The sequence below is a fragment of the Penicillium verhagenii genome (genome assembly GCF_028828195.1).
Source record: "Penicillium verhagenii strain IBT 33310 chromosome Unknown utg000009l_segment0_segment0, whole genome shotgun sequence".
NCBI lineage: Eukaryota > Fungi > Ascomycota > Eurotiomycetes > Eurotiales > Aspergillaceae > Penicillium > Penicillium verhagenii.
In genome coordinates, this window is record NW_026643173.1 from 1,281,790 (window position 1) to 1,296,242 (window position 14,453).

Here is a 14,453-nt window from a genome sequence, read left to right on the forward strand (position 1 = left end):
AGTAAGATCACGTCATCTCTTAGAAGAGAAGGCAAAGTGGCGCCCGGTCTGGGCAAGTAGATCCTTCCGCGAGAAATACTGACGGCCTTGTTTGGTCCAAATTCCAAAGCACCTTCCTCGGTTCCGGATCTGTCTCCCGTGCGACAACCTGCCTAGGTGGTTATTATACTACTTACCCGCTGAACATGATAGATCTATAGTTCCTTCCTTTTTAATATCAATGCAATGTTTACAAGACACCTGGCCTTTGATCCCGGGAATTTTCTTCCTTAATCATTTCGCACGCAGTGACTACAAACACAACTGAGTACGTACCCCCTCCCCCCTTTTGCGCTGAAATCGAACGGATGGGAAAAGTTTTTGGATAGACGGTCGGGTGAACGACGTCCTGACGGCATTCACGGCGGCAATCGCCTTTTATATGGCGGTTTACAAAACCGTCAAGTGGTGTCAGGAGCACCAGCCATGGCCCTGGCGAATCGCCTGTAAGCTCTTGGGCCAAGTCAGGCGGTTTTACCGGTGGCTTTTGTCAGCGGAAGAAATACAGCCGCTGCTCAGGGAAAGGAAAGAACGGAGAGAGAAAAGCAACTGGATTGGCTATGGACAATCTCTCTCGGGGGGATGGAGAGAAGAAGAAGGGAAAAGGAAGGAAGGAAGGAAGCAAGCACTAGATATCATATACCTAGAGGGGGTCACCTGACCCCTCTCTACAGCTTTACGGGTTATGTATGAAAGTTGCGAGGTTTTTGACTAACACTACAGGAAATGCCGCGGTTGAACAACAATTGCAGATTTGGATTGAACCCCTTCCGACTCACAGCGCTCCAGATCAGTGATCCCCCCCCTTCCACATTTCGCTGACTTTTCTAAGACGAATTTCTTTCAGAGGCTTCCACCGGAAACAATCCATATCATTCTCAACCTCCTTTCTTCTCTCGACAAGGTTTCCTTTGCCATGAGTGATCGTGACGTATATATGTGCCTTCGGAGATACGCCAGATACCATCTTCTAATTGGTGATAAGAACTGGCGCGTTGCTTCTATGATTCTCTTTTTGATGCCAGAAGGGCCGCGCTTCAAACGGTATTGGGCTATTGTGGAACCAACTTATCCAGTGTACAGAGCAGAACTCCTTCTTCGACTTGGAGATGAGCGTTCGGTATATTGTAGAACATGTCACAATATTCATAAACGCTCGATAAGGCGAGGTCTGCGATCATTATTCAACTTGAAGCCCCAATGCTCTTCTCTTCACACAGAAGTGGTCGATATCTGTCCTTGTGCAGCGATGACATTTGAAGATACGCGAGATTGTATCCTCAATACTCAGACGCCAGAGGCAGAACGTCCTTACTGGAAGGGTAGTGGGCCATCTTTGGGTTGTGAAACCGGAAATATGCAATTTACGCACCAATGCACTTTCAAGGAGCATTTGCTCGCAACTGTTCACACAAATACTAGGGTTTGGTTTGATGAGGGTTCAAAGTCTCTTCAAGTACAAAATCTTTTCAGATTTGATGTATCTGGGTTAACACCTGCCCAACTCAAACGCCTGGGCAAATCCGATATCAACAAGTGCATGCATCAAGATGCTAAAGAGTGGCTTCAAGAGTTCTTTCGAGAATCGAAAGCAAATCTTGATATGAAGGTTCTTGGATCCGATTACTGTCAATGGCTTGGATGGGAAGAAAGCAAAACTGATGAATCCCTAAAAGCTTTTGAAATCATCTTACATCGAGATTTAGGGGGCGTGCATTGGCCTAATAAGGGTTGGATGAATTATAGTCATAAACGACTGAGGCCTCCTTGCACTGATAAGTTGAGTTATTTTTTGGAACCATCGCATCTGTAATAGACGCCCTGGTCTATATCGACCAAGAGAGAAAAAAAGGTTGAGCTCTGTCTTGCTTTGGAATTTAATTGCGTTGGAACAATTATTTGTCGCTTGCTTAAGACTTTTCGCCAAGACGATATTGGATGTAAAGTCGGATAGTATACTTGTTGAAAGATTGAATGAAATTCAAGATAGAGAGGTATGAAAGAAAAAAAATTGCTATTAGATTTTTTTAGTAGTGGATTATTAATAGCACGTAAAATCAAGGGCTTATTAGCACGAGGAAACCTCGGGACCCCCTTTTTTGATAAAAAGTTGCGCATATCCTTACAAACTTTTGGGACAATTTTGGCCGCCTGCGTGGTAACAATACAAGGCTCGTGGATGGTTTGTTAACTCGTTTCTGCCGCGTGACTATATCAACGCATCGCCTGAAACATTTGAATGGACGCATAACTGGCTGATTGGTTTTATGATTTATAAACAGTACGAGTCACGCGTTTACTGCCAACATTGAAGAAATCTGACACGGAGTCGAAAGCTGCTCTCTTCTCTTTGTCTTTGATTGAAGCCAATTGCCTCTTCTCGCTCAAAAGATGGCGCAATTATCGGACCTTCCGGACGAAGTAATTCTTGCCATTGTTAATTATATGGAAGCAGAAAAGGGGCAGAGAAATTTGAGAAATTTGAGAAATTTGCCATTTTACAAATGGGCCGATTTCTTTGACTACGCGATTCGACGAGATCAACCGCAACAAAACAAAGATTTACGCTCCTTATACTTGGTCTCACGTCGCTTCCACCAGCTGCTGAAACAAAACTATTACGAAAATATCTGCGTCCGCGAAGGTCCATTCCACAATCAGCCCCTGAGTCTAGATCGGCTGAAGCGCACACTTAGAGATGAACCGAATCTTCAAACATTTATTATTTCCGCACTTGTTCCTTGCACAACCTCATTATACGACTTTTTTTGTTTTTACTGGTTTCCCAACATCCAGACACTCAGTTTTCTCCGCTTCAATGCCATGGATCCTTTGGAAGACGAAAGTGGCCTGCGCCAATTTAGCGGCAAGTCGCCGGTCAAAGCCCTGAATTTGATACGCTGTGGGGCTCAGGAGGAGGCACTAGCTGCTATACTAAGCTGGCCAGCCGCGCTAGAAGTGCTCCATTATGACGCCGAACAAGGGGAGTGGGGTGACTTTTATAATGAGCCTGCCAAAAGGTGGACATGCGCTGCTTTTGTGCGAGCGTTGCAGCCACAAAGGGGGTCCTTGAAGGAATTGACTCTTACCCGGCCTTGGCTTGACCATGAAGGATTGTTCATGGGACCACGCATCCACCTAAGAGATTTCACAGCTCTAACTACATTGCGTATTTACCATGTCTTCTTATGCGGAGAAGATGATTCTCTCGAGGCCTGGAGAAGCCTTCCTCGTTGCCTAGAGGAGCTCGAGATATTTTATGATGACTCGGTTCTCACGACCTTCGAAGAAGACGAGTTTCTGTTGGGCCTGCTGGTGCATAAAAAGGAAAAATTACCCCATCTACGCAGAATATCTATTGTGTCGCCTGAAGCTATATGGGACACTGAAGAGGAAGAATTCAAGCCTGCCGGACGATGGTCACCACCGCCTCCTCTGGCGTACGCGCTTCAAATAGCAGGTCTGGCTTTGGACGTTCAGTTGGGTATTGAAATCTGAGAATTTTGAGAATGTCTATACATACTAGTTTTAAGGTTATCGCGACGGATATGGTCTTTCGCCCGCTCTTACCCTAGTACTTAATCTCCTTACTCTCTCTACTAGTATATAATACATACACCCCCTTCTTAGAAATATATAACCGAATATTCTGTATAATATAAGGTATTCTAATACTATTACTAGTATATACGACCATAGGGTATAGAAAATAGGGCTTCCCGTCCGCTCAGCCGTACTTAAGCTATATATATATATACAAGCTATCCATGGCGGATGCTCTGCATCCGCCTATCTCTGGAAGCTGGAATCTGGATCTCTACCTCTTTTTCTTGCCAGTTGGTCAAATAACTTAAATAATTAATATAAGGAAGTCTAAGGATTCAGGATATAAGGAATATAGCAATTCAGCGTACAACCCAGTATACAATCCAGCATATAATATGACCCCCCCCCCCTTCTGGCCCTCTAGCCCCCCTTCCGGCCCTCTGGCCCCCCTCTGGCCCTCCGGCCTAATACAGTACTATATATAATGGAGTTCAAAGATTAAAGATATAAGGAATACAGCGATTCAGCGTACAATTCAGCGTACAGTACAGCGTACAGTACAGCGCTTAATATAATGGAGTTCAAGGATTCAAGATATAAGGAATACAGCGATTCAGCATACAATCCAGCGTACAATTCAGCGTACAGTACAGCGCTTAATATAATGGAGTTCAAGGATTTAAGATATAAGGAATGCAGCGATTTAGCGTACAATCCAGCGTACAGTTCAGCATACAGTTCAGCATACAGTTCAGCGTACAGTTCAGCGTACAGTGCAGCGCTTAATATAATGGAGTTCAAGGATTTAAGATATAAGGAATACAGCGATTCAGCGTACAATTCAGCGTACAGTGCAGCGCTTAATATAATGGAGTTCAAGGATTTAAGATATAAGGAATGCAGCGATTCAGCGTACAATCCAGCGTACAATCCAGCGTACAATCCAGCGTACAGTACAGCGTATAGTGCAGCGTACAATTCAGCGTACAGTGCAGCGCTTAATATAAGGAAGCGCACAGATTAATGCCAAGGTGGCGCATACAGCCAACTGTACCCACCACCAAAGATTGCATATCCGACGATCATTGCACGCAAAATACTACTCGGTATTTACCAAGAACCCGCTTCTTCGTATGCCTTTCTTCCTTCGCCCTTTTTTTCACCTTACGTTGCTTCATTATTCTATTAGCATCTCTAGCACCGAGAGGACCACCTACATTAAGCTAACCCTTCATTACAGGCGCGTTCGGGTGCACTTTGTTAGTCAAAAGTCGAGAAATGTTATGTTCGAGCTAAGCAGCCAGACCGGCCGTTATACGCATGCTTCGGCATCAAAGCTTCGCGCAATGAGCCGATTCAAATTGACGTAAATAGCTCACTATCTAGCTCTTCGATCTGACTAAGCTTCAGGCTTCCGAGTACTCTTATACGTTCTTCGAGCCACTCCACGTGGTGGTAAGTTTGTAAAGGAGCTCAGAAAATCAAGCTCTTCTATCTGTGGCTTATGTGCGGTCAATAGTTTGAACTACCTACAAAATCTGTTCATAAGAAAAATCAAGCGGCGGACGCAGGTAGAAGAACAAGATCGGACAATTGGCAGATTTTTGGATTTTTGCTCTGATTTAGGCAGACAGAAAATCCACAAGAGGTATTCACCCTCTGTTTTATCTTATGTTCAGTATGGTTATTATTATTATTATTATTATTATCTTCGTCCTCATTAATTTGGAGTTTGCTCTGAACCTTAATAATCGTATGATCCGACGGTGTTCATAAATACTCCGAGCACAAGTTGCGTCGACAAATCCGATGGAATTCCAATAAAATCACATTCTCATATCAAAAAGTACGATCAAAACAACTGTCAAAAAACTTTTCGAGATACTAACATCTCGCACTATCACAACTTCCCACAATAACCCTTAAATCAATCCTAGACAATTGCCACCACCCCACTGGTGAAAAAATCGCTGCAGTCACTCTTTTTGTTTATGGCCACGAATACCCCTGTCGCACCCGGGTTCACGGCCTGCACAAGATTGGTGTTTCCAATCCCTTGTGCGTTCGTCGTCAATGTTCCGCCCCCACTTGCACAGTTTGGCAATGGGCATTGCTGGTTAGGAAATGGAATCTGGATCACACGAACGTTATAAGCGGCGTTCGGGGTTCCCTTCAAAACGATAGGGACGGTGACAAGTAAATTTGCAGCTCGATTAAACGAGACAGTGCCGTCGCTTGCCGCCACCTGCGGATTGGCATTCGAGCCGTCACAATTTCTGTTTGATCTTGTAAGAGGTGAACTCCCACTCTTGAATATTATGCCCTCGACAACGGAGGTTGTCGCAGCTAGAAGTCCGAGCAGAAATAGGGTTGGCTTCATTGTATCCTTGGTATTGATAAAGAGCTGTTGATGTGGTGATGTGGGGTTTGCAGGAGTAGACAAAGGTCGAGGTCTTGAAAATTTAGAGGATAACTGGAAGTATTTATGTACTTTTGGATAGAGGAGCCAGGTCTTACAGTTCCTTGTCGACCAACGGCCTGAAACATAGAGCAAATCGGCTCGAGACGTCATCTATGATCGAGAAGCCTTCACTAGAGTTTCAATTATTTCCTTTTTAGGTACGGGGTCAAACATCTAGGCCTTGACCTTCTGGAAAAGATTGAGGAATAGAATTACATCTGATCGTGCAACGGCCAATGATACTGATGAGAGTAGATTGAATTTGCTCGAGATCTCATCTATGTGCTCGAGACCCCATCTATGATGGAGGGAGGTTCATCCTTGTGTCTTGGCGTGTGACATTGAACATTCCCTAGTACAGGTTTCCTCTACTTATGACAGTGATAAAAGTCTGGGCCTTTGAGCTCATGACTATACGATACCACGTTTGAAGTAAGGCCCACTGGCGGTAGTCGTATTTATTGTTCAAAATACAAGATACAATAACATGGAAATTAGCTCGTAATTAAGCTTTTGAGAAACTCTATATTTGTGCGCCGGATGCGGGTATCCCGTAGTTCGTGAGATAATACGGGATGAAATGTCTTCGATCTTCCGGGAAACTCCAAGTTGAAATGAGGTTCTGTGGCAGACAAAATTCGCGAAACAAGCAATGGATACGTTGAAAGATGATACCTTGTGGGGTAACAACACAAAGTGTCCACAGGTCATTTCGGTAAAATATGGCATCCCAAAACCAAATCTACCTTTGCTGTGCAAGCCTAGGATCATGATACAAAGGTTCATCGAGCAACAAGTCTACCTACTCCGTATATGTATGTCAGTCCGTTTTGTAAGAGTGCACTGATTGGATTATGGAAGTAGATGTAGTAGTATTATATCATAGTCGATTGTGAATGCAGATATCTTAGGCGAAGGTAAATAGTACTATACTGTCTTGTAATATGATTTGGGGACCTGAATCTGACGCAAAAGCATCAAAGAAGGACCTAGGGAAGGAGAACCTTGCTTAAAATCGCTTAATCTTATCGAATTACTGCAATAATAAATAAGAAAAGGAGGGCTCATAACCTTATAGAACGAAGAGAAGAACAAGCAATGTAATGAATATTATATTATATTATGTCGCACTGTCCGAGAGAGAGAGAGAAGAACCAGAGAGACGAAGCCTGCTATCTAGAACAAGAAGGAAGCACATGAAGCCGGTCTTTGCCGGCGATCATGTTGATCAAGCGCTCATGATGATGAAGCTGTCAATCATGATCATGTGATGCCAAGACCTTGAAAGCTGCTAGCCTCAGTACTTTTGGAGTAGTACTTTTGGAGTATGCTCATTGCATAGCCACCTCTAGCTTCAGTGGTATTCCTTTAACTGCACTGAGAAATCATCGGACAAGGATATCGTTCCTTCACAGCTACCCCACCACCCCCTTCTTTATCCTCTAACATTTTCTCTCTCCCCCCTCCGTCATCCCCTTTCAGACGCATCATGCCAACCTAATAGGCCCTGAAAAGCAATTACCGTGAACAAGAGGTGGCAGTCCACTCTGCGGACCTTTACCTTTTGGTATTACCCTTGACCCCCTTTACGAAAGAAAAAGTGCGCTAACAAATATCGAATTACAGCAAGAATGGGATAACGGACTTATAATTTCCAATAAAGATCATAAGCCTACTATCTATAAGGAAGAATAATAGGTAGTAAAGATTAATAGAACTGGAGTCTAATATAAATAATATAATTTCTTCTTTTTTAGTACTTAAGTATATAGGTTATATAGAATTACCTAATCTAGGTTAGTTTTTCCCTTAAATAGCCTTACTTTATTTAGTAATTATTTATAGAAGTAGGTAGTAATATTTAAAGTGGTAAGGTATAGATTATATATAATTTTATCTAATTATATCATATAATTTAGCCAACAGGGGTAAGTATAGGTATAGCGTGATTTGGAATTACGCGTAATTTTCTTTCTGCCGGTCGGAAAGTTGAATTTGCCAGTGGGATGTCATCATGTGACCTAGGGGTGGCCTCTATCGGCCGCCGCACCTTATCTTACTCTGATTGATGCTTGCTACTACGCTAGTGCGGGGTGCGGGGGCAGGGCGAGACGCGAGACGCGAGAATTCACAAGATTGCGCAATCTTACAGGGAATAAAATAAAAATAGCCTCTGCCGCGTTGTCAGGTATTGAAGCGAGGGCACAGAAGCCCGACACTGGTTAACCACCGTTTAGGCTAAGCTCTTATCATGGAGAAGGGCAATGACCCTTAACGGGGTCGCTCAGCGCGTTACGTGGCTTTTGCGGCTTACCGAGGTGGTATTCTTGAACGGATTCCAATGTACATGGGCATGGCACTCACTTCCTAAAGAAGCCAGGGTCCTTGCCTTTCTATGTAAATGCCCATGAATTGTCATTCCGCAAAAATGGGTCCGAATTCCCCGCCTGCCCGACGCGCTCCTGCGTCGGGGCCATTTGCCTGCAGTGTCCCGGACTGCGGCAAGTCCTTTCTGCGTAAAGAGCATCTCAACCGCCATCTACTTACCCACACATCCTCCCGCCCACATAAATGTTTCATCTGTAACCGAAGCTTTGCCCGAAGGTAATTGAAGGAGAAATTGTTGCTAGAAATCCCCGCTAATCTGCCCGTCAGCGATATTCTAACCCGCCATGTGCTGCAGCACAATGTGCCCCCAGACGGAGCCAAACGCACTCAGTTGGCCTGTCAGGCCTGTCGGCGACGCAAGACTAAGTGCGACTCGTATTATCCATGTTCCGCATGCGCCGATATGGGTGAGCCGTGCGTACGGGAACCGTCTAGCATGCAGGTCATGTCTCCAATAACGCGAGGCGGTCGGAGAACCTCACATACCTCGGGAGACGCGAAGAGAGTGGACTCGAACTCGGGAGGAGATGATAACGTAGAAGGGAGAGACACTGGGATGGTATTTTCGAGTAGCAACAGCACTGAGGCCACCTCGCCTCGAATACGACCCGAATGGACAACGCCCGTCTCTAGCAGCGGAAGCAACAGCGCAGCAGACAGCCGTCTGTCTGCAGTAAGCATGGGCTTTGATTCCCTCCAAACACAGGCAGAAACCGTCGCCGCGACAGCAATTCTTGAGATGCCAGCGGGGATCTCTCTACCCACGCCTAGATCTTCGTCATCGTATTTTGGTGATGCCCCTTCACTATTGGGATTTCCCTTTGAGCTCCATCCACCTCCATGTACAGAGTCAGTGGAACAATTTCCTGCCGTTCAGTTGACAGAGGTACAGATGGGCAAGAGCACAAACCTTTCGTCACTCAGTCGCGCTATGTCATGTAAGTGGAAGAACGGTCTGGAACTCAGCTTACATCCCTCAAGGTCCCACACTACTATGCGCTTGCAGATTCTAATAAAAGACCGCTGCTTCAGCTAGCTCCGGCAGAATACCTGCTCTAGACGGATTCACGCCCGCATCAACGGGCTGGCTGGATCCAAGCGAGACACTGGCCAGCCAATCCCAGCTTATCATCGCGCAGATCAAATCAGCCGAATTCGACCAATTTCACCAGGCTTGGCCACTGCTACATGTGCCGAGCTTCACGGCCGAAAGTCCGAGCACGCTACTGACCAGTGCCTTGTCTAATCTATCTATGTGGATGCAGAGCGCCGATCCCCACAACCTGGTTCCCTACGCGATCAACCAGTATTTGACGCAGGTGTTGATGGTCAAACCAGTCAGTATTTTCGCGCTATCGCAAAACGTGGTTTGACTCTAGGTGCTGAGGGATAAATTAAGACAAAAGTATTGACCGATAAGCCCGCCACGGACATCCCATTGCAAACTCTACAGGCGTTGGTAGTCACCTTGATCTACGCCATCCTGGCAGATGTAGGATCCCATCAATTGTGTTACTCTCTGTTATTATGATGTCGATGAAAGCTGTGCTAAATATTCACAGGCTTCCACATCCACCTTGGACTGGGTGGCACAATGGACCGATATTGCCGTTTCGACGTTTCGACGTCTAGGTGTCTTGAATGATCTTTGGCTCCCCGAAGATCAAGGACAGTTGACAGAGGAACGTTGGGTACAGGCGGAGCAGATTAAACGGTAAACATGGCTTCCTCCGTCCAATCCGGTTTCTTTTATCAATCGGGGTTCTTCTTTATTCCATTGTCGTGAAATTTATTTTTTAATTCTTTTCTTATCTCGTTTAACAGACTGGTCTATACTATTTTGCGTATTGATACCTATCTATGCATCATCTTGGATCGCCCGCCCACTCTCCGCTATCAAGAGATCCGACTAGCACTCCCTGTCTCTGATGATCTATGGCGCGCTGAAACAAGGGAAGCTCGCACTCGCTTACACTGGTACGAGCCTGCGGGTCGGACCCGAAGTACCTTCTCGGCCATGATGAGGGACGGGCTTGAAACGCATGGGTTTATCACTGGGTATCTGCGCATGCCGCGGCTGTCTCTGGAGGACAACCACTTTAGTCTGTGTGCCTTCATGTCCGAGTTATGGGGAATCTGCCGCGAAGCTCATGAGGAGCACCACCTAAACTACCGATCTCCAGAGCTAAACCGCACCGCGGATCGTGTCCGTACGTGGAAGGGCTATCTTCAGGACTGGCGGGCCCAGATCGAGCAGACGGATGATCTGGAAAACACATTCTTTACGGACCTTTCCGGTGATGGAAACCCCTTTCTTGGCCTCAACCTCACATTATACCACCTCGCCTGCCTTAATATATGCGCCAATTTAAGGCTACTCGAGTACAAGCGGTGCTGCACCAACTGCCATGATGCCGACGTGGAGAATGTTATTGGAGCCTGGGCGCAGTCTGCCGACGGTCGCGAAGCTGTCTACCATGCTATTCAGCTGAAACGGATATATGAGCATCAAAGCACCTTATACAAACTGAGTGATCACCGTCTATTGAACGTACTCGGATCTGCAGGCCTGCTGGCCAGCGCCATGGTTCTCTGCTTCTACAGTGCCAAGATATCAACTGTTCCCGCCGGAGACAGCGGCTCAGATGATACTGACACTATTATTCCTCCGGGGGATACAATGGAGTTGTCGCAGTCAAAGCTTGCGGGTACGCCCGAATACGAGACGTGGATCTCACAAGGTGGATTGATCACAGTCGATGGAGTGCTATTGCATGTTTTCTCGGTACCTCGTTTGTCATCTTGGTATCGTGAGAAGCTGGCATCTAGTCCGGCCTACTCATCACGACTTATCAATTTCCTGCTGACTTTGAAGACGTGAAGAACGCCAGTCACGTAGCTCTAAAAACAAATCACATACGATATGAAATTTTCATCGATTACTCTACTTAGCAGTAGTAGGCAATTATTAATAAGAACACGAGATAGGAAATAATCAATGTCAGTCACACTGCCACTTCTTCCGTATACAGACTAAAAACCTCCGATTCTGCTTCAGACATCGAGCTAACAATCAAATCCCGGCGTGCAGTCGATCGCAGAGAGACAGCGGCTTCGAACGCTCGAGAACACTGCAACAAACCATCCTCATAGCCTTCCCGAGCATAAAAGAGAGATACGAGCAGAAAGGGAAGAGAAGTGATAACATGACCTAGGAAGCACCTAATCACCGCAAAAATCCCCCAGGCCGAATAAAATGGCGAGAATGCCCTGCACAAGTACTCCCGAACTCACTTTTCTTTTCCATTCTCTTCATCCTCGGAGATTGCTGCATGATCATCCTTCACTGACTTCCATTCCATGAACCACGAAATCACAAAGGTGAGGACCGCAAAAGCCGTGGTGGAATAGAAAACAGTCTGAATAGCTTGGGCATATGCCGCGGACACGGTGGAGCTATACTTTGCTGGAACCAAAGATAGTATGTCTGTCAAACCAGATTTATGAATTGTCGAACTGGTAAGTCCTGGCACATGGCCCAAGAGCAGTGTGGCCGCCCGGTTGTTCATGATAAGCGTGCCAATGCTCACACCCAATGCGCCGCCTAGGTTCATCAAAGAGGTGATGATAGTCAGGGCGATCGTCATGTCATGTTCAGCCGCATTGAAAACAGTCTGTGCAGCGAGCTGGGGAGCATCAAATCCCAGTGCCAGCCCTGCGCCTGCTATGATCTGGTAGCCTACCCACCGACCAAGGGGTGTCGACACTGTGAACGTGGATAAAAGGCCGGCCCCGATAGACAGAATGGCGCTACCGAATATCATGAATGGAACATAGTAGCCCACTGCGGTCGTCCCAGTGCCCGCAATGATGAAGAAAGCCACCAACGAGATTAAATACGGGAGAGTGTCTGTGCCTGCTTGTAAAGCGGTTTTGCCCTGTGCCGCCTGGAAAAATACCGGTAGCTGGTTTACACGGACGAATTGTTAATTTAATTCGCGTGAATAAATCATGGCGTGAGGATGGAAGAGAGGGGGAGATAAATCACTCACGAAATACGGGAGTTGCGACTCAACTGCGGCATTGAAGAGCATATAAAGAGACCCAGCCACCATGCTTCGTTGTGACATGATTCGGGTAGGCGTCAATGCATTCTCGCCTACGCGCCATTGCCACATCACATATGCACCGAGCAGAATAGGCGTTAGCACATACAGAGTTACCATCGATCCGCTCGTCCATCCGTACTGCGATCCGCCGCACTGCAGGATGAGCATGAAGCAGACTATGAAGGGAATCCATAAGCCAAGGCCCACCCAGTCGAACAATGCCCAATGCTCTCGCAATGTCTTTCCGTTCAATCGATCTGCAGGTTCTTGGATAGAACAACCTAGCATAACCAATACTGAGGCAATTCCTCCTATAGGTAAGCTGATCCAAAAACACCAGCGCCATCCAGGGCCAGAGGTCAACGCGCCAGCCACCACGGGTGCCATTGCCTGCGTTGAGCCAATCAGCAGTCCAATCAAGGCATTTACCATTGGCCTAAATCGTAAAGCAACAACATAGGACATAATACTGGTCAAGCAGGTTAGAAATGAATTGAGAGAAAGCGCGATCTAGACAGCTTGAGGGCACAGAATATTCAGACGTGCTTAGACTCACATTAAACATCCACAGAAAAATCCAGCACTACCAAGGCCGGAGACCGCTCTCCCAACAATCACAGCCGCCGAGGATGAAGCTGTTGCAGACACAATGCAGCCTATTTCAAAGATACCTAGAGCTGAGAGGAAGACCACTTTGGCAGGGAAAGCCTTGTAAAGATGTCCCCAGAGCAGCTGGACAGCAGACAGTGTCATGAGGCTAATTCCCGTCAGCATGTCTGTGTGCATTGTTCACCTCATTTAGTGCCACTCACTATGCAGTCCCATACCACCCATCATCTTGGCTACTGTGAAACTGGTTGGTGATTGACGGCAAGGCTGTTGCCACGATATTCATGTCCTGGGATAGTATTAGAAAGCAATGCTTCATTTCCTCCGGTGGGGGACCTGCATACCAATGCTCCAATAATCACACCCAAACAAATTCCTATGATCAAAGAGAACAATCTAATATACTCGATGACACTTTTCCTCGTTAGTGCAGACCTTGAGGACGTCGATGATGCTGAAGATGGTGAAGATGGCGTTCCTTGCACACTCTGTTCATCCGACCAAGTTGATTTGACGAGTTTCTCATTCTTCTGCTCGGAAGAAGCCACCGAAGTCGAAGACATTATGTTATTTGAAATAAGGGACAAAATAGATAGCTGGGGCCAAATGGAAATAAAAACATCAATTGAACTCAACTTACGCCCTTTTCGGGGCAAGTCTCACATTTATATCAATTCAGGGGTACTGATCGTTCATCCGGAGATGGGTTAAAAACAATGGGAGAACCATGCCCAGTCCAATTTCCAGAATACAGTTTCAAACGAAGACATCATCTCTTAATTTTCTTTGTATTGCGCTGCCGATGGAGCCCTCACCGGTGGGATGTGGGATATGGGATATGAGATAGTGGAGTAATCCCACTTCGTTCCGATTGGGCCATTTCATCCTCCATCACGAACAATATGATTATAATCTATGGTCCGGGCAGTTAGTAGTATGGTTGCCCGTGGGTGACCACATGCGAATCCTGACTGTTGTAGATTCTTTATCTTTCTTCAGTCGATCTCCTATTTTTCAAAGCACTGGCATGTTGATAGATTTCGCTAGCGAAATTAACTCCATTGAGAATTCAACCCGAGACAAGCAAGTTAACACGGACTTTTGCTACGGCGGCCGATACCCGCCAACCCTCTGCCTTAACCCAATTTCAACTTTCCGACCGGCAGAAAGTAAATTACGAGTAATTCCAAATTCATATTTGTTTTGAACGAAATTCAAGATAGAGAGGTGTGAAAGAAAAAAAATTGCTAGTGGATTTTTTAGTGGTGGATTGATAATAGCACGTAAAATCAAGGGCTTAT

The 14,453-nt window shown here is 46.0% G+C and overlaps 4 protein-coding genes across 4 annotated transcripts; 2 read left to right on the forward strand and 2 right to left on the reverse strand.

Moving 5' to 3' along the window:
- Positions 1-2,430: 2,430 nt before the first annotated feature.
- N7466_009530 (uncharacterized protein) lies at positions 2,431-3,537 on the forward strand (the record flags this gene model as incomplete). The annotated part of the gene is made up of 1 exon (XM_057168919.1): positions 2,431-3,537. One exon carries the CDS (start codon positions 2,431-2,433, stop codon positions 3,535-3,537), a length of 1,107 nt encoding a protein of 368 aa, XP_057017625.1.
- Positions 3,538-5,518: 1,981 nt separating this feature from the next.
- On the reverse strand, positions 5,519-6,132 carry N7466_009531 (uncharacterized protein; the record flags this gene model as incomplete). Its single annotated transcript, XM_057168920.1, has 2 exons — positions 5,519-6,058; positions 6,103-6,132. The coding sequence occupies 2 exons, from the start codon at positions 6,130-6,132 to the stop codon at positions 5,519-5,521; spliced, it is 570 nt and encodes a 189-aa protein (XP_057017626.1).
- Positions 6,133-8,870: 2,738 nt separating this feature from the next.
- Positions 8,871-11,315, forward strand: N7466_009532 (fungal specific transcription factor domain-containing protein; the record flags this gene model as incomplete). Its single annotated transcript, XM_057168921.1, has 5 exons — positions 8,871-9,372; positions 9,467-9,771; positions 9,834-9,926; positions 9,997-10,148; positions 10,259-11,315. 5 exons carry the CDS (start codon positions 8,871-8,873, stop codon positions 11,313-11,315), a joined length of 2,109 nt encoding a protein of 702 aa, XP_057017627.1.
- Positions 11,316-11,724: 409 nt separating this feature from the next.
- N7466_009533 (uncharacterized protein) lies at positions 11,725-13,715 on the reverse strand (the record flags this gene model as incomplete). Its single annotated transcript, XM_057168922.1, has 5 exons — positions 11,725-12,381; positions 12,487-12,979; positions 13,100-13,300; positions 13,356-13,441; positions 13,497-13,715. 5 exons carry the CDS (start codon positions 13,713-13,715, stop codon positions 11,725-11,727), a joined length of 1,656 nt encoding a protein of 551 aa, XP_057017628.1.
- Positions 13,716-14,453: the final 738 nt, after the last annotated feature.